At 44.7% G+C, this 21,728-nt stretch overlaps 1 protein-coding gene across 3 annotated transcripts in view; it reads left to right on the forward strand.

The window, feature by feature from the left end:
• The window catches only part of UROC1 (urocanate hydratase 1), a 68,542-nt gene that overhangs the window by 31,657 nt on the left and 15,157 nt on the right, over positions 1-21,728 (forward strand). For all 3 annotated transcript variants that reach the window (XM_038410425.2, XM_043519678.1, XM_043519677.1), the window contains exons 11-17: positions 343-405; positions 980-1,159; positions 3,486-3,583; positions 6,284-6,356; positions 8,372-8,493; positions 19,125-19,195; positions 20,167-20,265. In XM_038410425.2, coding sequence (XP_038266353.1) covers positions 343-405; positions 980-1,159; positions 3,486-3,583; positions 6,284-6,356; positions 8,372-8,493; positions 19,125-19,195; positions 20,167-20,265 — 706 coding nt within the window. The remainder of the gene's footprint in view (positions 1-342; positions 406-979; positions 1,160-3,485; positions 3,584-6,283; positions 6,357-8,371; positions 8,494-19,124; positions 19,196-20,166; positions 20,266-21,728) is intronic.

Genomic DNA, 21,728 nt, shown 5'->3' on the forward strand with positions numbered 1-21,728 from the left:
ACGGTCTGAGCTCTGTTTGCTCTGAAACTCTTTCAGACAGAAAGTCTGTCTGAATAAAAACAGCCTCTTCAGTCCATTGTCCAGTTCCTGGTACAGTGCCTAATCTTGTATTGCTTATGCACCTAGAACTCCCAGTCTACTCAAGGAATCCCACACAGCATAAGGATCCTTTTGTAGGTTTAGGCTGATACTGTTCATCACTCCTATCTTGCTGTTTGAACCCACATATGCTTTTCTCTGCTCCTTTGAGTGACTGCTTTGGTTGTTTATGTGTAGTTTGTAAACTGCAACTATCCAGATGATGAATTTTCTTCAACCATTTCTATTTTTACTCTATTATAGAGCTGCAAGAGAGAATAAAATTACCCTTAGTTTGGGCTACCATGGGAATGTGGTAGATCTTTGGTAAGTACCAGATGGTAGATGGCACTTTTCCTTGTCAGTTAGCCTGGAACAATGTCCAAGCTTGTAGACAAAGGGAATTGTCCTTCAAACCAACCATTGAAGCTACATCTTGACTCTTGGAGGTAAATCTGGTGTCCAAATTCCAAATTGGGGAATTACATTTTGCCGACCAAAGTACCCCTTTTAGGCACAAATGGATAACTTTGGCTTTGGAAACCAAAATGGGGTCTTAATAAGATAATTCATTGGTAATCAGAAACTGGAGAATGGTGTCTTAATGAAAGACAACCCCTTGGTAATCAGAACATTGAGAATAGAAAATTTGCTGCTTTAGTGGCTTGATCCAAAGCCCACTGAAATCAGTGACAAGCATTATTTATACTAATATCAGGCATCCACAAACAGACATTGCCAATCCAGGATATCCTTGTAATATTATAAAAAAATGTCAAGGGATATTCCTGAGAACTCCAAATTGGTGCTGCTGATGCTCACAAGGAATATAACTATGAGGTGATGCCTGCAATGGCAGCCACCAGACAAGCAGTCTATATATTATCTTTCCTTTCCATAGGGAGAGGCTTGTGTATGAACTTGATACAACAGGAGAACAGCTAGTTGATCTTGGATCCGACCAAACCTCCTGTCACAATCCGTTCAGTGGAGGATACTACCCCGTGCAGCTCAGCTTTGAGGAGGCAAACCAGCTCATGTCTACTAATCCAGGGAGGTTCCGTACCCTGGTGCAAGAAAGGTAAACAATTACCCGATTCATAGATTCCAAGGCTAGAAGGGGCCATTGTGATCACCTCCTGCATAACACAGACCATAGAACTTCCCCAAAATAATTCCTAGAGCAGATCTGTTAGAAAAACATCCAGCCTTGATTATGCAGGTTTGGTTGCTCAACATTTCTAGGCTCAGTGTTTATTTTGCTTCTCCAGCGATCAGATTCTTATCTTCCCCATAATAAGATTCATAGAATCAGTGGATCAGATTCTGCTCTCAGTTCTCTCAGTGTAAATCTGGAGTAATGCCATTGAAGTTACACTGGTGTAACTCTTTTAGCTCCTGTGGCGTGACTGCTTTCACACTGGTGTTACTGACATAGAATCGACCTCACAGATTCTAGAGAGGGAAACGGTCTATCAGATTGCTTAGTCCCTCTACCTGCCATTGCAGGGTCATTCCCTGTTGTATATGAACTAAAGTCTGAAAATATCTGCTTGGATCTATTTCAACCATATATTGGGCTTTGTAGCCTATGTAAGGTACCTAGCATGTGAGTGAGTTGTTATTAAACGTAGAGAGCAGAAAATAAACAACATCCTTATTCTGTATCGTTTCCAGGCTTGCTAGTAGCTTCGCTAATTGGGTAGGAGCAGGGAACAGTGCTACTGTTCTTCACTAAAACCCAGCAGGTGCTTGCAGTTACAGAGGTTCTTTGGCTCTGCGTGCTATTACTCTTCACTCCTGCTGTTCTCCTTCCTCTTGGAAACACTCCTGCTGAAGAGGTTTTTACCATCTAATGCTAGAATTTGTGTTTGTCATCTGTTTGGCTTTGGCCCAGGGGCCTAAAATGATGATTTCAGTCTCCCAGGTCTTCATTTTAGATGCTGTTCTGAGGGTGAAAAAGGTACTCTTGAGAATAGGCTTAGGGCCGGATTCTCTTCTTAATTAGCAATTTAATTCCATTGCCTTCACTCATGATTTATACCAGTGAAAACAAGAAGAAAATTAGGCCCCTGTATTGGCCAAGGGATGGACTAAATAATCTACTGGGATCTTTTTAATCTCTGTTTTTTGTGATTCTATTGTAGTCCAAGAAACAGGTGGAAACTGCAGCCAGTTCAAAATAGCCCGGACCTTGTGCATGCTTTTAAGGGCTAGCAAAAGGAAAAGGAGCAGAGAACTGCAAAGATCTCCAAAGAAGGGGTCAGAGAGGGCTGAAGTGGTTTCATTAACTTCCTGATTTTTGATCTAAAACCAAGTTAGCAAATGACTTTGCTGGAAGTGGACTTTATTTCTGAGACCATTACAAATTTAAGAGCCGCAGCTGTATTGCTTTTGAGCCTTTGCCAGTTGCCGGGGGGTTTCAGACCATAACCACTGGCACTAAGAATTAATGAATGAGGTTACAAAGATTAGCAGTGGTAGCTCTCTTGCTGCCTGAAGTTTTTAGATCTCTGTTCCAGAAATAGGGAGGAGGGAGGAGACAGTGATCAGAGTTGCTCACATTATATAATGGTCTGAAGTTACTTGGCCTTTGATAAGTTTACCTTATTACTGGAAACTGCCAGCTCTGTGCTAGGAGGCAGTCTCTAGCGGTACCACCTTCTGCAATTTTTCCTGTTAGATCTCAGGACCTGTGTTGGCTTTTTAATTGGGTGGCAGACCTTTGGGAAATACTGTTGTTAATTTAGTAGGTGACACTCTTCATCCTGGCTCAGTATTTAACCTGTGTTGCAGCTTCTTGCTAGCAGGTATAGTGCTGATACAGGAGGTCTCTTCTGGATAACCCATAAAACCAAGCTCCTGATCACTTGTGGTCATTAAAGATCCAATGGCAGTCTTCATAATAGTATGGGTGATAACTGGGCTGTGTTAGCCAAATTCCTGTTCAGGTACAATAACCACATTCTGCTTCTCTGAATTCATCTCTGTAGTTTCAGCTAGTTAAGATACTGTTGTTCACTGCCTCTTCTGAGCTGATGGGCAGTATTGCTGTGTGCTGTTAAACAGCTGTTGTGTTCCAACCCAGAGCTGGCTGCATTTCTGAGCTGGAATAGGTGACTCCTGTGTGTTACTTACCCTACCTCACAGTGGTGTCGTGAGGTTCACTTAATATTTGTAAAGCATTTGGAGAGCTTGGGATAATAGGTGCTACAGAAGTAGAAAGTATTTTTATTTGGTGTCTGGTGGGCTTAGAACATGGATTGATCTTGAGTCTTTCAAAGGCATCTATCTAACTCTCCCCACTTTTTCACAGCCCAGGGCAGCAATGCTAGGGTGTTCATGACATTAACCTTTTATATAAGTGGATGAATCTCAGAGCTAACTTTCTGCCTTTTTATTTTCAGTCTGAGGAGACAAGTGGCTGCTATAAACAGGCTCTCTGATAAGGGCATGGTGTTTTGGGACTATGGCAATGCTTTTCTCTTGGAAGCTCAGAGAGCCGGTGAGTAGGTGCTGACTTTCCTAGATGTAACCAGGGCACTTCTTTCCTTTCCGGCAGGTAACATATAGTTCATTACCTTTGTTAGAGCAGGTCTTCCAAATAGATTGTAGTAGTAGGAGTCAGTCCTGCCTGGACGTTAAATCGGTGCCATTCTTTTTCTCATGAAGACTAGTGGTATTGGGCTTTATTCCGTAGTGTTTGTTTCTGATTTTCAGAGGTGCTGAGCCTCCACAGCTCCAAGTGAAGTCAGTGGGAGAAACAGGTGCTCAGTACCACTGAAAAGCTGGCCCATTGTTTTTAAAGTAACAGCACTGACTTTTGGGGGGGGGGGGGAAGGGTGTGTAGATGGGAAGCAAAGTCTCAGTCTTTCCTCAAAGGAGAAAAATAAAATACACATTTCTGAAGTGTCCTGTAATGTCACATCCACAACTTTGCACCCAATGTTGGACACAGATGATGGACTCCAGTGGCCAAGCTTTCTAAAGACAAGCCTCCATTCTGTGGGCACAACTTGTGCCAGCAGTTGAACTGTGGGTTCTAATCTGGACACTCATACCTCCATTCTACACAAGGTAACAGCATCCCAGTCTGCAATTTGCAAAATAAGGCCGTAATCCTGCAGCTGCCTCTGTGTGAGTGGATTCCTATGCAGAGCCCCACTGGTGCAGGGGTCTCCCTATGTTAAGACATTTTCAGGACCAGGGCCTAGGATTATAATTCCCGTCTTCTGTCCCACTCCTCACAACTCTTATTTTTTATTTAATGTCCCTCTTTATCCTGGACAGGAGGGGGTGGCAAATGTTACAGTTCCAGATGGCCCCGCTGCCCTTAAACTCAAGCCCACCAGAGATTTACAAGGGAATCTTCTAAAGCTTTCTTAGCATTGCAAACAGACCCTCGCGGCTTGTCAGGATGCAGATCAGACAAACTGAAAGTACAAAGAAAATGTAGCAGACATCTGCCTTTGTTAGGGGTAGAATATATTGCTCCAGATCCTTAACTGGTGTAAATCAGTCTGGCTCCATTGAAGTCAGTGGAGCAATGCCAGATTACACCCGCTGAGCATCTGGCCCAATATATTTCCTTCAGCAAACCTGATCTTCAGGCTAGGTTCTGTGAATGGTAGGGCATCAACATTTAAAGCACTAGTGATTTTCACCCTTAATCATTTTGTAACAGAAAATATATAAGGAGGCAGCTTCAGGATTTCTCTTTTTACTCCATTGCATTGTTAAAGCATCAAAATGAAAAAGCTGCTAAGACATCTCCATGCAGAGTGGTTGCTTAAAATATATGAACAAGGAACATGTTTTGACCCCTTAAAATGTTTGGGGAGGGATTCCCTCTTCAACTATGGCCCCTTCACAATGTACAATGGCTGTAAAAGTCCCTTGGCCAGCCAGGGAAAAATTTCTCTGGTTCAGGCACTGTATTGACCAGCCACATGCTGATCTATGAGTTCCCCCGGTTTAAGAGGCAGGGCTAAGGGTGGGACAAACATTCTAAGCTGCTCTGTGTTACAGAGCTGGTGGTGGGCACATGGCTAGCCCACCTTTGCACCTGCCCTCCTGAGATACAAGCCTGGCTGGGGCAGGTTCTGCCCACGGAGCAGCCTAGAATTGGAAGGGCACAAAAGCGCCTTCCCTCTTTCCTCATGGGCTATGCGTTTTGTGGCGCAGCACAAAATCTCACCCCAAGGGCTTCAGGTCACTTTTTAAGTCTGCTGTGTTGGTGCTGCAGGATATGGCAAGGATATTTTCTTTTCTTTTACAAGCTGACATTTTAAAACTAGAAAATGAAATTAAAAAATGAGCCATTTAAAAAAAATGAGGAAAAGAAAGCAGTAGGGTCGGCTTTGAGGATGTCTCAGGAGGTGGCTTCAGCAAAATACAGGCCCTCTTGAATATCATTAATTTGTTTGGTTGCATTCAGCTGCCGTTGCCTCTCATTTATTCCCAGTTTTCTTTCGTCTAACAAGAACATTTAAAACAAATAGAAGAAATGGTGAGTGATTTTAAGAGAATTTCTCTTGGAGCCTGAAATGTTAAGGCCCAGGAGAGTATAGTGTTTCTAAGCCGGGGAGATGCCGAGGTGGGCCGTCTGTGTGTCAGTTTGCTCCTCTGCTCTGGTTTAATTTATAGCAGCCTGTATTGCTTCCCTTGTGGGAAATCCCATAGAAAGGAGGAAGGGGGAAGAAATCACAGAGGTCTTCCTATAGATTTTTCCTGCCTTTTTCAATTTAGGGAGGGGGTTGCTCATCCCCATGGTATGAACTGTGTGACTTTCCACAACCCCTGGTATATACAGGAGACCATGGCCTTCCATACAGAAGCCTTTTGTCTGAAAGCTGATTCTGGGATCCTGTTCCCTCTACCCATCCAAGTCTCTAGCAGAGCAGCTCCAATGGAGGACTGCCCTAGCCACAGCTGCCTCCATCATTCCCTTAAAAGAGGATCCTCTGCTACCCACCGACCTCCCCATATCCACCCAGTCCCCACCCCTCCATTCACACAGCACCTGTGAGAGGGATCCAGGAGAAGTAAAGTGCCATCAAGCAGAGATCTGACCCCCTTTTTTGGTGTGGCAGGGGAAGAGCTGAGCAGGCAGGGATGCAGTCGTGCATGAACTCAGGGTACAATTTGGCCCAAATTTGTAGCCGTTCTTCTCATCAACTAATCTGCATTTAAAATCCGTTTGCAGGCGCTGATGTCGAGAAAAGAGGAGCCAATAAAATAGAATTCCGATACCCTTCCTATGTTCAGCACATTATGGGGTATGTTGGAAGGAATAGATAACTTGGGGCAATGAGCTATTTCCATTTACTGTAGAAGTAGAACTACAAACTGGACTGCTTTTTATGAGAATATCCAAAAAATAATTTAACTCGGAGACCCCGCTTACAGGGCCAAATCCTTCCTAGTCCCATTGCAGAGTAAAATGGTGCTGATGGGAAGGGGCATTCATTGAATGAATTATCTAAGACATCCCATCATGTCTTGGTTCTATGTCACTTGCACTAGTATTACCCTTGTGTGGGCCATGTGCTCATTTGCATGGGAGCAGTGCCCAGCATGGCTAAGAAGAATGTGTGTATGCTGGAGCAATGTAAAAAAATTGGAACAAGGCCAAGAGTCTGGCCTATGGACACTGTTGATTTCACTGTGGTTACTCCTGATATACATCAGTGTAATATCAGAATCAGGCCTACGGGGACATCTCATATGCACTAAGGCAAGCAGGACTTGAACCTTAACAGCTCAGTAATTCTGGAAGACATTTATATATATGCAGAAAGCAGAGTTGGCATTGCAGTGGTGCCCTGTTGGTTTGTGGCTGTATACATAGATTTGCCATCTCTCACTACCCTGGGGTGAGACTAACTCCTTTTGGATTAGTGGCACAATTAGGGTGGCCACTCATGCATTCCCGGAATACTAGACATACCAGTACTTCCGGGAACAGCATGAGCCTGCTCCTGCTGGCATTAATCTTTCCCCACTGGCATGACCTTGGCCACACATCCAAATCTGGCCCTTTCTGTACCCGTCCACAGAAGAGAGTGGAGAAGTCTGATCTGGTAGCATTCTACCTAACATTGCACTTACCAGGCCAGAGAATCTGGCCCGTTCTGCTCCCATTGTGCTAAAGCTGGCCCCTCGTCCGGTATCATATCAGTCCTGCTTTTCTAGGGTTTGTCCCCTATCCAGTCCTCAGACAAAACTGGATGTGATTTTGTCCAATACCATTTTTAAAAGTGTGCTGCTTCGCCCCCACTGGTGTGACCTCAGATGCACAGTGCATGGAGGTTGCCATTTTTAACAGCGTGCCACTCCACCACTAGCGATATGACCTTGAATGCATGTTGCATGCGAGGTCACACCCCTCAGGGGGAGCCATTTTTAAGAACGCACCACTCTGCCCCTGTGCAGCATGACCTGAGACTCATGGTGCGTGTGAGGTCACACCACACAGGGGGGTGCCATTTTTAAGAGCACACCACTCCACCTCCACTCATGTGCCAGGTCACGCCAGTGGGGACTAAGCAGAACACTCTTCAAAAGGGCATCCCCATCTGGTAAAATCACATCCAGTTTTGTCTGAGTTCTGGATAGGGGACAAACCCTAGAAAAGCAGGACTGTCCGGTTTAATACCAGATGAGGGGCCAGCCTAAGCACAGTGGGAGCAGAAAGGGCCAGTTTCTCTGGCCCGGTAAGTGCAGTGTAAGGTAGAATGCTACCAGATCAGACTTTTCCACTCTCTTCTGTGGATGGATACATTTACACCCACTTTGAATTCACTTTCCATAGCTGTAAATGACTAGACAAGGGTGCAAAAGAGAGGCTCAATCAAGCTCTCACTCTGTAAATGATTACAGGTTTATCTGTGGACATTAAAATGAGGAGCTGGGTGCTCTTCTTACACTGGTGTAAATCAGCTACCCTGGTGTAAGGAAGGAGAGAGCTAGGCCTCCAACATCTTACTTTATGAAAGGACCTGCAGTCAACTGGGGAACACCCTTATTTGATTAATAGCCTTGAGTTTTCTATCAAAGGCTGTGAGCACTGCAAGTGTGGTTGCAATTTTCCCCACACTCGCTGATGTCTTGGTGAGACAGCATTGTTGAAATTCTGGAATAATGGTCCCAAGTGCTTTCTGTTTAGATTAGTTTGTTTGAAATATTTAGAATTCCTCCATCTTCAGTTAATGAAAGAAAAGCATTGCTAACTGCCAGGATAAATCAGACAGGAATTTCAACTATCTCTTAATGAAACATGTTCTCTTCCCAGAGATATTTTTTCCCTGGGATTTGGACCATTCCGCTGGGTTTGTACGTCAGGTGACCCACAGGATCTGGCTACCACTGACTTAATCGCCACATCAGTGCTTGAAGATGCTATACATCAGGGAGGTAGGATGTCAACTCTTTTTCTATCATAAAAGGTGTAAGTTTTGTGAAGAATGGGGTGCAATCAAAGGAGTTCAGTGTGTCTTTCAGGCGAGACCTGAAAAACCAAGCTGTTGTCTGCTCCACATAGGTATTAAAGTCAGCAAGAAGTGCAGCCAATATTTATGACTTACAAGCACTATTTAGGGGGTTTATGGAGCCCGGGGCTGCTATTAGATGCGTAAACTGTGGCTGTGACTAAGAGCACTATTTCCTATCTGCACATGGTATGGATTTTGCTGCATCTATCTATGCCTTTGTCAGCTTGAGACTCAGCTAATAATAATAGTAGTAATACCTAGTTCTTATTTAGAATGTTTGATCAGTAGAGCTCCAAATGCTTCACAAAGGAAGTCAATAGTATTATCCCCATTTTACAGATGGGGAAACTGAGGCACGGTGTGGTGACATGGCTTGCTAATGGTCACCCAGCAGGCCAGTGGCAGAGCCAGAAATAAGATGCAGGTCTCCTGTGTCTAGTGCTCTAGCCAATAGCCCAGTAATGCACTTGACCTGGGGCTAGGCCTTGAGAACTGAAGGCTAAAGCTGGGGTAGAATGAAGAAGCCTGCTTATTAAGTAGGCTTTCATGTCAAAAGTACATGACACCAGTGCTCTGGGAGCTGCACTGTCAGTCTGTAGAATTCAGGAGGATGATCTTAGAGTCGGAAATAGCTTGAGAACAGTCTGTTTAAAAGACCACCTCTCACCCAGCATATGTGATGACAGGTTTCAGAGTAGCAGCCGTGTTAGTCTGTATTCGCAAAAAGAAAAGGAGTACTTGTGGCACCTTAGAGACTAACACATTTATTAGAGCATAAGCTTTCGTGAGCTACAGCTCACTTCATCAGAAGCATTTGGTGGAAATTTTTTTTTTTTTGTTTTTGTTTTTTTTCCACCAAATGCATCCGATGAAGTGAGCTGTAGCTCACGAAAGCTTATGCTCTAATAAATTTGTTAGTCTCTAAGGTGCCACAAGTACTCCTTTTCTTTTAGCATATGTGATGATGCAGTTAAAGTCATCAAAGGTGCTCAAGCTGGAGGCAGTTCCCTCAATTAAACTGAGAGGGAGCTGCTGGCAGGGCACTCACTCTGAGGGCCCTTCGACTCTAGAATTCACTTCCCTCTTTGGTCTGCCTATCCCCAGATATGTTAATCTTCTGGGCTTGCCGCAAGGCTCCTGTGTTCTCCTGGAGGAGTGGCTTTGAGGCATTTGTGAACTGGACTGCAGTGAAGTAGGGGAGTGCTATTGCTTTGTGTTGAAGGGTTAGTTCTTTGCATGGACCATGAATGATATTGTGTGATGTCATTTGTGTCATGGCATCCACAGCTTTAGGGGATGGGCACCTTTGGGGTTTTATGAACTGAAATAGAGGCCAGGATGCTGATGTACCTCTTTACCCCTGGGTGGTTCCACCAGGTTATATATGAGGCCCCCAGGGAGGACAGTTTTAGGGAGCCCTGTACATCTGCTAGCTATACCATACCTGTTATTAGGATAAATGCTCAAAACATTGTTGTCTAAAGCTGTCCACCTTTCGTGAACATTAAATGCACTAAAGAAAATGGTCAAGGTAAGTCCTCACTGGGATGTGTTTATTGCAGAAAAACAAAAAATGCATTTAAGTCAGTAGTTTAATTTCTGTCTAGTCCTCCAGCTTATCTCCAGTTTTGTGGGTGAAACTGTGCTGAGAATTAAATGTGGCCTCAAATATCGGCACCTGCCCTTCCACCCATTTTGAATCCTCACTACCTGATCTGTGGTTGCAGTTTTGATGGCAAATAATTTTTTCCCATGGTTCTTCCATACATGCCTATACAATTGGCAGCTATTTTTGAAAATGTCGGGCCTGATTCTACTCTCACTTTTATACAAAGTCAGTCTATCTATCTATGGTACTTATTTGGTCCCCCCCGCATTGTAGTATCTGAGCATCTCAAATCTATGAATGTGTTTACCCTTACAACACCCCAGACGTGGGGCAGTCCTATTGTTCCCTATTTACAGATGAGAAACTGAAGTACAGAAAGACTAAGGGTATGTCTAAACTACAAAATTAGGTTGATTTTATAGAAGTCGATTTTTAGAAATCGATTTTTTACAGTCAATTGCGTATGTCCCCACTAAGCCATTAAGTCGGCCGTGTGTGTCCTCACTACCATGGCTAGCCTCGACTTACGGAGTGGCGCACTGTGGGTAGCTATCCCACAGTTCCCGCAGTCTCCGCTGCCCACTGGAATTCTGGGTTAAGCTTCCAATGCCTGATGGGCCAAAAACATTGCCACACGTGGTTTTGGGTACATGTCATCAGTCGCCCATCCCTCTGTGAAAGCAACGGCAGACAATCATTTCGCGCCTTTTTTCCATGCAGACCCCGTACCACAGCAAGCATGGAGCCCACTCAGCTCAGCTCACCTTCACGGCTGCTGTTATGTCCTGGGTGCTGCTGTCAGCAGACAGTGCAGTAGGACTGCTAACCATCGTCATCCACTGCTTCCGCTGCAACTCTGCTCTCCTGTTCTTGTAAATGAGCTCAGTCTCAATAGCAAATTTCTGCATATTGTCATCCTCCGCCGCTTCCGCTGCAACTCTGCTCTCCTGGTGCCATGAATCCCCCTCGCAGGTCCTCTCATTGTTCTGTATAAATATCTATTCTCCTGGCATCTGTCATCATCCGCTGCTTCCGCTGCAGCTCTGCTCTCCTGTAGACGCCATACCACAGCAAGCATGGAGCCCACTCAGCTCACCGCTGCTGTTGTGAGCATTGTAAACACCTCTTGCATTATCCTGCAGTATGTGCAGAACCTGCAAAAGGAGGTTAGGAGGCGACATCAGCGCGATCACGATAGTGATGAGGACATGGACACAGACTTCTCTCAAAGCATGGGCCCTGGCAGTTTGGACGTCGTGGTGGTAATGGGGCAGGTTCCTGCTGTAGAACGCCGATTCTGGGCCCGGGAAACAAGCACAAACTGGTGGGACCACATAGTGTTGCAGGTCTGGGATGATTCCCAGTGGCTGCGAAACTTTTGCATGCATAAGGGCACTTTCATGGAACTTTGTGACTTGCTTTCCCCTGCCCTGAAGTGCAAGAATACCAAGATGAGAGCAGCCCTCACAGTTGAGAAGCGAGTGATGTTAGCCCTCTGGAAGCTTGCAACACCAGACAGCTATCGGTCAGTCAAGAATTAATTTGGAGTGGATAAATCTACTGTGGGAGCTGCTGTGATCCAAGTAGCCAATGTAATCACTGAGGTGCTGCTATCAAGGGTAGTGACTCTGGGAAATGTGCAGGTCATAGTGGATGGCTTTGCTGCAATGGGGTTCCCTAACTGTGGTGGGGTGATAGATGGAACACATATCCCTGTCCTGGGACCGGACCACCATGGAAGCCAGTACGTAAACTGCAAGGGGTACTTTTCAATGGTGCTGCAAGCACTGTGGCTCACAAGGGACATTTCACTGACATCAACATGGGATGGCTGGGAAAGGTGCATGACGCTCACATCTTCAGGAACTCTGGTCTGTTTGAACAGCTGCAGGAAGGAACTTACTTCCCAGACCAGAAAATTACCTTTGGGGATGTTGAAATGTCTATACTTATCCTTGGGGATCCAGCCTACCCCTTAATGCCATGGCTCATGAAGCCATACGCAGGCACCCTGGACAGTAGTAAGGAGCAGTTCAACTATAGGCTGAGTAAGTGCAGAATGGTGGTAGAATGTGAATTTGGACGTTTAAAAGCTCGCTGGCGCAGTTTACTGACTAGGTTAGACCTCAGCGAAACCTATATTCCAATTGTTATTGCTGCTTGCTGTGTGCTCCACAATATCTGTGAGAGTAAGGGGAAGAGGTTTATGGTGGGGTGGGAGGTTGAGGCAAATTGCCTGGTGGCCGATTACACGCAGCCAGACACCAGGGTGATTAGAAGAGCACAGCTGGGCGCCCTGTGCATCAGAGAAGCTTTGAAAACCAGTTTCATGACTGGCCAGGCTACGGTGTGACAGTTCTGTTTGTTTCTCCTTGATGAAAACCCGCTCCCTTGGTTGACTCTGCTTCCCTGTAAGCCAACCAACCTCCCCCCTTCAATCACCACTTTCAGAGGCAATAAAGTCATTATTGTTTCAAAATCATGCATTCTTTATTAATTCATCACAAAAATAGGGGGAAAACTCGCAAGGTAGCCTGGGAGGGGTGGGTGAGGAGGGAAGCACTGGATGGGGTGGTGGATGAGGGGAGGAGGGAATGACAAGGCCACACTACAGTTAAAAACTTATTGAATCCCAGCCTTCTGTTGCTTGGGCAATCCTCTGGGGTGGAGTGACTGGGTGCCCTTAGCCTCCCCCCACCCCCGTGCATTCTTGGGCATCTGGGTGAGGAAGATATGGAACTTGGGGAGAAGGGCAGGCAGTTATAAAGGGGCTACAGTGGCGGTCTGTGCTCCTGCTGCCTTTCATGCAGCTCCACCAGATGCCTGAGCATGTCAGTTTGCTCCCCCATTAGCCTCAGCATTGCATCCTGCCTCCTCTCATCATGCTCCTCCCTCCTCTCATCGCGTTCATTTAACGCTTTCCTGGACTTCGCCATTGTTTGCCTCCACACATTTTGCTGAGCTCTTTCAGTGCTGGAGGACTGCATGACCTCTGAGAACATGTCATCGCAAATGCATTTTTTCACCTTCTAATCTGCGCTAGCCTCTGGGACGGAGATGATAGGGGGAGCGTAGAAATATTTGAAGCTGCAGGAGGAAAAAAAGGGAGAGTAGTATTTAAAAAGATACATTTTAGAGAACAAAGGGAAGACTATTTCACACTGATTCAAGCAATTCACATTACATAGCACATGTGCTTTTGGTACAAGGTCGCATTTTGCTTCTTATATTGAGTGCCTGCCGGTTTGGTGTGAGACATCACACACACTCAGCTGGGCAACAGAATTCGGCTTGCAGACAGCCATGGTAAGGCAAAGGGTTTCGGCTTCTTCAACCTTCATAACATGTGGGAATGGTTTCAAACAGCAGCACCCTCCTTTCCCATACCAAGCAAAGCCTGTTGGGTTGGCCATTTAAAAGGAGAGGCTGCAGTTTTAGGGTGAATGTGCAGCACAACCCAACCCCCCCCCCAATTCTCTGGGACGATCGCTTCACACACACACACACACACGCGCGCGTGCGCGTGGCTAGTATCAGGGAAGATCCTGGTCAGCCAAACGCGAACAGCTCAGCATGAACGGGCCTCCCCACACCACGTGGCTAACGGGGGATGATTTCTTTTCAGCCAAAGGCAAATGGCCCAGCAGGAATGGGCACCTCTGAATGTCCCCTTAAACAAATTTCCTGTATTTCAACCAGGTGACCATGACTGATATCACTCTCCTGAGGCTAACACAAAGGGATAAAGAACGGATGTTGCTTGAATGCTACCAAAGCCCAGGCCCATTCGCTGCAATGCTTTGTTCTGCAATGATTCCAGACTACTTGCTACTGGCTTGGCCTGGTAAAGTGTCCTACCATGGAGGACGGAATAAGGCTGCCCTCCCCAGAAATCTTCTGCAAAGGCTTTTAGCTCCAGGAGAGCTTCATGGAGATGTCCCTGGAGGATTTCCGCTCCATCCCCAGACACGTTAACAGACTTTTCCAATAGCTGTACTGGCCGTGAATGCATCCCAAGTCTTCAGGGTAAATTAATCATTAAACACACTTGCATTTAAACCCTGTATTATATTTACAAAGGTACACTCACCAGAAGTGCCTTCTCCAGCTTCATGGTCCGGGAGCCCACCTGGGGAGGGTTTGGAGGGTATTGGCTCCAGGGTGATGAACAGTTCCTGGCTGCCAGGGAGAAGAGATTCTCCACTTGCCTGCTGTGCACTATCCTCAACCTCCTCCTCATCTTCCTCATCGTCCTCATCCTCAAAATCCTCATCCCTGTTGCATGAGACTCCCCCCTTGCAGGTGTCCATGGACAGTGGTGGGGTACTGGTAGGGGCTGCCTCTAAAATTGCATGCAGCTCATCATAGAAGTGGCATGTATGGGGCTCTGACCTGGAACGACCGTTTGCCTACTTTGTTTTTTGTTAGGTTTGCCTGAGCTCCTTAATTTTCAGGCAGCACTGCTGTGTGTCGCTGTTGTAGCCTCTGTCCATCATGCCCTTGGAAATTTTGGCATATATATTGGCATTTCATCTTTTGGAACGGAGTTCTGCCTGCATGGATTCTTCTCCCCATACAGCAATCGGATCCAGTTCCTCCCGTTCGGTCCATGCTGGAGCTCTTTTGCGATTCTGGGACTCCATGGTCACCTCTGCTGATGAGCTCTGCATGGTCACCTGTGCTGATCAGCTCACTACGCTGGCCAAACTGGAAATGAAATTCAAAAGTTCTCGGGACTTTTCCTGACTACCTGGCCAGTGCATCTGAGTTGAGAGCGCTGTCCAGAGTGGTCACAATGGAGCACTCTGAGATACCTCCCGGAGGCCAATATCATCGAATTGCGTCTAAACTACCCCAAATTCGACCCAGCGAGGTCGATTTTAGCACTAAACCCCTCACCAAGGAGGAGTACAGAAATCGATTTTAAGAGCCCTTTAAGTCAACAAAACAGGCTTGGTCGTGTGGACGGGTGCAGGGTAAATTGACCTAACATTGCTAAATTCGACCTAAACTCGTAGTGTAGCCCAGGGCTAAGTGACTTGTCCAAGGTAAGTCTGTGGCAGAGCAGGGACTTGAACCCACCTCTCAGGCTAGTAACCTAACCACTGATGAATAAGGCTCCAATTTTTTCACGGAGGTCGAGGAAATCATGGAATCTGTCACTTTCAGTGACCTCCGTGACTTCAGCCCGCAGCAGCGGGAGCTGTAGGGTCCCTCCGCCACGGGTGAGGGTACCCTAGAGCTCTGAGCTGTTGCGGGCAGCAGGGGGACTCCAGAGCTCCAAGCCGCTGCAGGTGGCGGAGGGAACCACGGAGCACCAGGCAGCGGTGCCAAACCCATGAAAAAAACGTAGAAATGGGGCTTGTTTTTGGCTTAATTGGCTTATGAGTTGCTTGTTGACTAGTTTGTGGCTTGTAGCTTGTTGCTTCTTTTTTTTGATCCACTCCCAGCAAGCAGAGGCAAGGGGAGACAGGCAGGGGCAAGGGGCAAGCAGGGGCAAGGGGTGGGGGAGAGTCGGGGTGCACAGCGGGCCCACCAAAATCCCAGACTGCACGCCAGGGGCATCTAGTCACATAGAGTGTTGGGGTTCTTAGGGATTGGCTTGTTTTGGCCTTGTTTTGAAATGGGATTAGCTAGATTTTTGGCTTATTGTGAAAGTCGGGATGCTTATTTACTGCCTGAAAGTTGGCAACTGTGGTGCTCTATTGTGTACCAGGGCAGCATAAATACACAACAACTTATCCGGCATGTGATTCATTCTCCAGTAATTTTTTCCATCCCAGAATGAGCCAACACATGACATTTAAATGTTTCACACTGTGTATATACATAATTAATTGAATATTGTGTAAGTATGTGCGTATGAGTGTTGTGTGTGTGTGTGTATGTATATATATATATATATATATATATATACACAGAAATGCATGGAAAGGATATGAGAAAGCACCTCTTACAGGGAGTAAAGGTATTGGAATGCTATTTGTATTTTTACATTGATATAAAAATGGTACTTTAAAACCCAGCAGATGGAGGCAGACTTGGGGGCAACTCTGTTATTGGATTTTCTGTTGTGCTTGGCAGCACAATGGAGAGAGGAATTCAGAGAGAATTTAAAACTGAACTTGGATGGAAAACACACTGAATAAACACAGCCTTTCATGGATTCCAGTTTGACCTCCCATGTTCTTGACTATTCTAATTGCTGTTTAGCCATTGTAAATATATACATGGCCTAAACCAAAATCCTGTATCTGGCCATTCCCTAACATCAGTAATATTCAAAAGCTAAACCCAAATTTGAATTTTACAGAATGTAAAAGGTTGAACCAAAAGAGCCCAACATCCTGAATTTTGGGGAATTTCAAATTCGGATCAGACTTTCAGTCAGGACTCATCCCCAATTTTAATGATGTGTATTACTGCGTATTATTGTGTATATTTGCCTGCTTGACCTGTAAAACACTTGTGACACATGCATATTCTGTTTAAAATCTGTGAACCCACAACAGAGGAGGAGAATGGTATATTATTGTGTATATTTCCATGCAGCGTGGTAATTGTGTTTAGTATCTGAGATCAGGGTGGGATGGGAGAAGTAGAACAGTTCAACCAATGGTAATAAAAAGGAGGAGAATGGTTTAAACCTTCTAGGGACTTTGCATCATATTATTGTGTATATTTCCACGCTTGACATGTAAAACACTTGTGACACATGCTGGGAAACTTGACTTCTTTGGATCAAGGCCCAAATGGCAGTGAGATAGTAATAACTAATTTAAATGAGGAATTTGCTCACCACCCTAGTCAGAGTTTGACAGGGTTGGACAGCAAAATATAAATTAAAACAAACAAACAAGGAATCAATTTCCTTGCTGATGAGGATTATTTTTGTAAGATCAGAATGTGCTTTAAAGCCTAAATAAAGACCAGTATCTGTGAAATACCAGAAGCAACACAGTAACCTGTCTGATTTAGGAACATATTCCTGAGAGAGACGGCAACAGTTTAACAAATGAGAGAGGTGTGGAGTTAGTCCAAGGTTGAGCCACAGCGGCTCAAGAAGGAGCGTCAATACTTTCAATCCCAGGAGGTCAGATTTAATGAAAGGACGCTATCCCCCACCCCCACAGAAATAACAGGAAATTCAACACGGCACACACCAACTTTTAGAAAAGAGAGCCTGATAATGTGTCAGGCTCTGTAGAAGGGTCAGATTTATCTAGTAGTCATATGTCCCCATAGTCTTAGTTGAATGACAGCAGTTTTCTCAACTAGCTCCTCTTAAGGAAAAGATCTATAGAATTCAGTAGAGAATGAGATCCTTTCTAGGTTTATGTGAACCCCTGGACTGAATAGATAATTATACTCTATAGGATATTGTTTTAAAACTATCGAAAGGATCTCATTCTCTATTAAATTCTGTAGAACAATTTTTATAAACCCTTGTAAAACTTTAATAGTACCCTAAGGTTGTCATATCTATTAAATTCTACAGGATATTTCTGTAACAGTTTTAAAGTTAAATGCAAGTCTTCTAGGAAAGGATGGTGCAAGCAGATGTTTCAGCCTTTACTCCTTCTGATTATAAGAGCTGACATATTAATCCCTGCTGCATAATTTAGAGGCACTCATAGCCAACCCATAAAGCACTGAAATTTCCTTACAGAATCATTAAATCAATCTCGCTTCTATTTCACTGCTAGTTCAGGCCTGCAGTAATGTATCTTTTCTATGCAGAAATTAACATATTTTACATTTCTGTTTAGCAAAATATTAAACCTGATCTTCAATATCGGGGTCTTTCCTCAATTTCTAGTTTGGCTGTGCATATTTGCCTGAATGTAGGCCTTGTGAAAAGACAATAGTCTCAATACTCCTCACTTACCCCCATGAAGCCCCGTCTGGACTCAGTTTCAGACCTCATGAGAGTCTCTGGGCCAAATTCAGTGTTGAGGGAAATATTGGTATAAGTTACATGCCCCTTGTAAGTTGGTGAGGGAATGGGTGTGAGCTGTATAGTGTAACATGTACTGATTTGGCATTCATTGGGTGTGCAAATTATTGTACTGCACTCACCAAGGGGCAGAAGGAAAGGTAGAACAGCAAAAACACCTAAAAGGAAGGTGCAAAATAAAGCAGCCCCAACTTTATTTTATACCTTCCTTCTACCTTATTAGTCACTTACCTGCTACAGTTACCTTCAGTCTCATCAACATGTTAGATTTGTATTATAACACGCCCACCCATGCCAGACTGATGCATGCTACACTTCTTTGCCACTTACACTCATTTTCTGACCTTACACTCCGCATGTAACTCACCCTTTCATTTCTGTTGCTGCTCAGTTTGACCCAGTGACTTAAATGGAGTTACATAGATGTAAATGAGAGAATTTGGCCCAGTGATTACAACCATTGTACCAGATTATGCTTTCAGATGCACATAAGCGACTCCCTTTGAAGTTCCATAGCTGGAAGTTCAAACTGCTAGAAGGAAATACTTTTTCACCCAGTGTGGAATTAGACTTTGGAACTAATTGCCACTGGATGTTGCTCAGGCCAATAATTTAGCAAGATTCAAAGAGAGATGGGACATTTATAGGCACAACAAGAATAGCCAGAGTTGTTATAGTTAATGTGAACAAAAGCATTGGAAACCCTCTTGTGTCTGGGTTTAAATCAATCCGTTATGGATTTGGAAGAGCGCTTCAATCATCCTACATTTGCCTGCTGCAGGATTTGTTGTACCTTCTTCTAAAGTAACTGGAGCTGGCCACTAGATGGGCTGCTGGTCTGATCCAGTATGGCCGTTCCTATATTCCTCTGTTGCGCCTATGTTGAGAGTACGGTTTGAACCCTGGAGTTGTTTTATGAATTCCGTAGTATTTAGAGCAAGTTGCATTTATTTTTCTAAACCTTTTGATTTCTTGGTTTCTCTTGCAGTCAGTGAATCTGTGAAGCAACAATACCACGACAATATCCACTGGATTCGGGAAGCCGGGAGGCACAGCTTGGTAAATGCACAGCCTCTTTCACACACGGCCATACCAAAAAGCAGAAAAGAGGGCCCTCGTGAAAACTCTGACTCCAAACACTGCCCTTTCCACCAAGGGTGTTTGAAATCTGATCCTAGCTCCAGATCCAAATGTTGTGAATGGCCCCATCTTCATAATGAACCAAACTAACACCTCACCCTCTCAACTTTGAGATATTCGAAAACTGGGTCTAGAGCCAACTTTTGTGGCTTGAGTCCACCTCTATTTTTCAACAAGGCAACATAGGCTCACAATACACTTTATTCATAACTAGCTTCCCCTGAGCTCCACTGCTGAAATCTGTCCTTGAAGGAGCTGTCCTGTCTTGGGTTCTCCCCTTCAGGACAGCTGTTCTAGTCCTGTAAAGCTTTTTACAGGAGAAGGGGGGAAAGGGCTATTTCCTCCTATGGCATTGCATATTAGACGGACTCTCTCTTTTTAAAGCACAGTTAAGCACCACAGCCAGTTAACAGTGGGCACTTCAGGATTCAAGCATGCCACCCCCCAGCTGGAAGTCAGACTAAAGACCACAAAGTAAGGGATGGATGGGAGTATAGCTATGTGAGACAGATGTTTGATGTTCTTTGTCTCCAGATTTCTCCGCCCTTCCGGCCCACTGCCACCACCACCGGTTCCAATCTCTGCTTCTCAGCTGTTGATAAGGGGATTGTTGATAGGGGATTGTGGGCCTGACAATGAGGTTGATTTAAAAAGTGGGATTTACTGGACTGTAGTAGCTAATTAGAAAAATAAGTCTCATTGTACAAGTGTAGATAAAACTCAGTTCAATGGGGTGTGCCGGGGGGTTAATTTCTTATTTCTGGAAGCTGATTGTTTCCAAATTAATACTCCATGCTTTCTCCAGCGGAGGGGGCAGAGTCTACTGCTGGGGCCTGGAGATAAGCCAGTTGCAGACGGAACGTTAACACTCTGGCATTTTCATTTTCCAGGTAGTTGGCTCCCAAGCTAGAATCTTGTACTCTGATCAGAAGGGTCGTGTGTCTATTGCGGTGGCTATTAATCGAGCCATTGCTGAGAAAAGGATTAAGGTATGGCTTTTCCCACTCAATGCAGCGTGGTAATTGTGTTTAGTATCTGAGATCAGGATGGGATGGGAGAAGTAGAACGGTTCAACCAATGGTCATAAAAAAGTATATTAGAAAATGTAGAACCAAATTCTCCTCCCTGTTACACTGGAACATATTCAATGAGAGGAGAGTCTGACCGAGAGAATGTCTTCATAGATACCACATTTAGTCCCCAGGTCAGAAATCTGCCTGGTGTTGTGTATGGGCATCATACAGTCAACATTCACTCACACTTCATATGCTAGTGAAAAATTAAGAGAAACTAACACAGTGTCTGATACTGCCAGCTTTGTGCACGCTGGGTGGTACCTTACTGCAGGAGTACGATACTAGTCAGCGTGAGTAATGGAGGCAGAATCTACCCTGTTGAAATGTAGTACGTGCGCAAGAATTTGTACATATTGGGATTTTCTAAGGTCTCTGGGGCTTTGTATATGATTGTACAGCAAAGTAGCACTGTGGGACCTAGATCCTAGGCACTGCTGTAGATAATACACACTTATTATTGCAAAGAATCTGGGGCTTATGGTTGGGCTCAGTTGGTACATGCATAATAAAGGCTTTTACACTGCAGCAAAACTATGTGGTATACAAACCTCTGGTGAACAAAATTGAATTCTTGCTTTTATTCTCATGAAAGGTGTTTAAGTGATGCATGCTGTGGTGGCATTTTGCTCCCTGTATTTTAGTATGATGAGGCCTGGCATGCATGTTTTTCTGTACAACAGAATAACATAATCAGCATGTGTGTTTGTTTTAGAGAGGGTTCTGAGCCCAGACTGATCTCCAACCCCCCAAATCAGACAGCCGTTCGGATCCAGAGATTCAAACCCATCTTTACTATTTTTGTTGCTCACAAAATCTAAGGGCCCAATTCTCCTCTCAGACAGGTTTTACAACAGTGTAACTCCATTGGAGTTGCTCCAGATTCACACTTGTTTAAGTGCACTTGAAGTCAGGCCCGAAGGTGTTAAATCACGCGTCTCTGTCTTTCCGGTGTCAGAGCTCAATTATCATCATTTTTAAAGAAGCAAATTCATGTAATGCTTACAACGAATGTCATTGGAGCAATATCTGGTTTTTGTTACTCAGAAAATGTTTAACATACTTCAAATACCGTTCATTTTGTCAGGATTCAAAATGAATGTCATTGCAAGCTAGTCTTAAAAACTAAACTTGGCCAGACAAACCAAGCCCTCGGAGCTATGAATGACAAGGGCAGGCTTCCATGCCTTTTGGATTTTGTTCTGTATCTTTTTCATCTTTTCAGAATCTCCATTCCCCTTCTTAGCCATTCTCATGAGCTGGCCATAGAGATGCCCTTGAAGTTACTTCATAATTCACTGGCAGCACAGAGCAGAGTGAGCAAACTGACTCCAGATCGTGCCAAGTCCATGGAGTTTCTGTAGTGTAAAACTGGCATA

Source organism: Dermochelys coriacea, chromosome 7 (assembly GCF_009764565.3).
Source record: "Dermochelys coriacea isolate rDerCor1 chromosome 7, rDerCor1.pri.v4, whole genome shotgun sequence".
Classification (NCBI taxonomy): Eukaryota; Metazoa; Chordata; order Testudines; family Dermochelyidae; genus Dermochelys; species Dermochelys coriacea.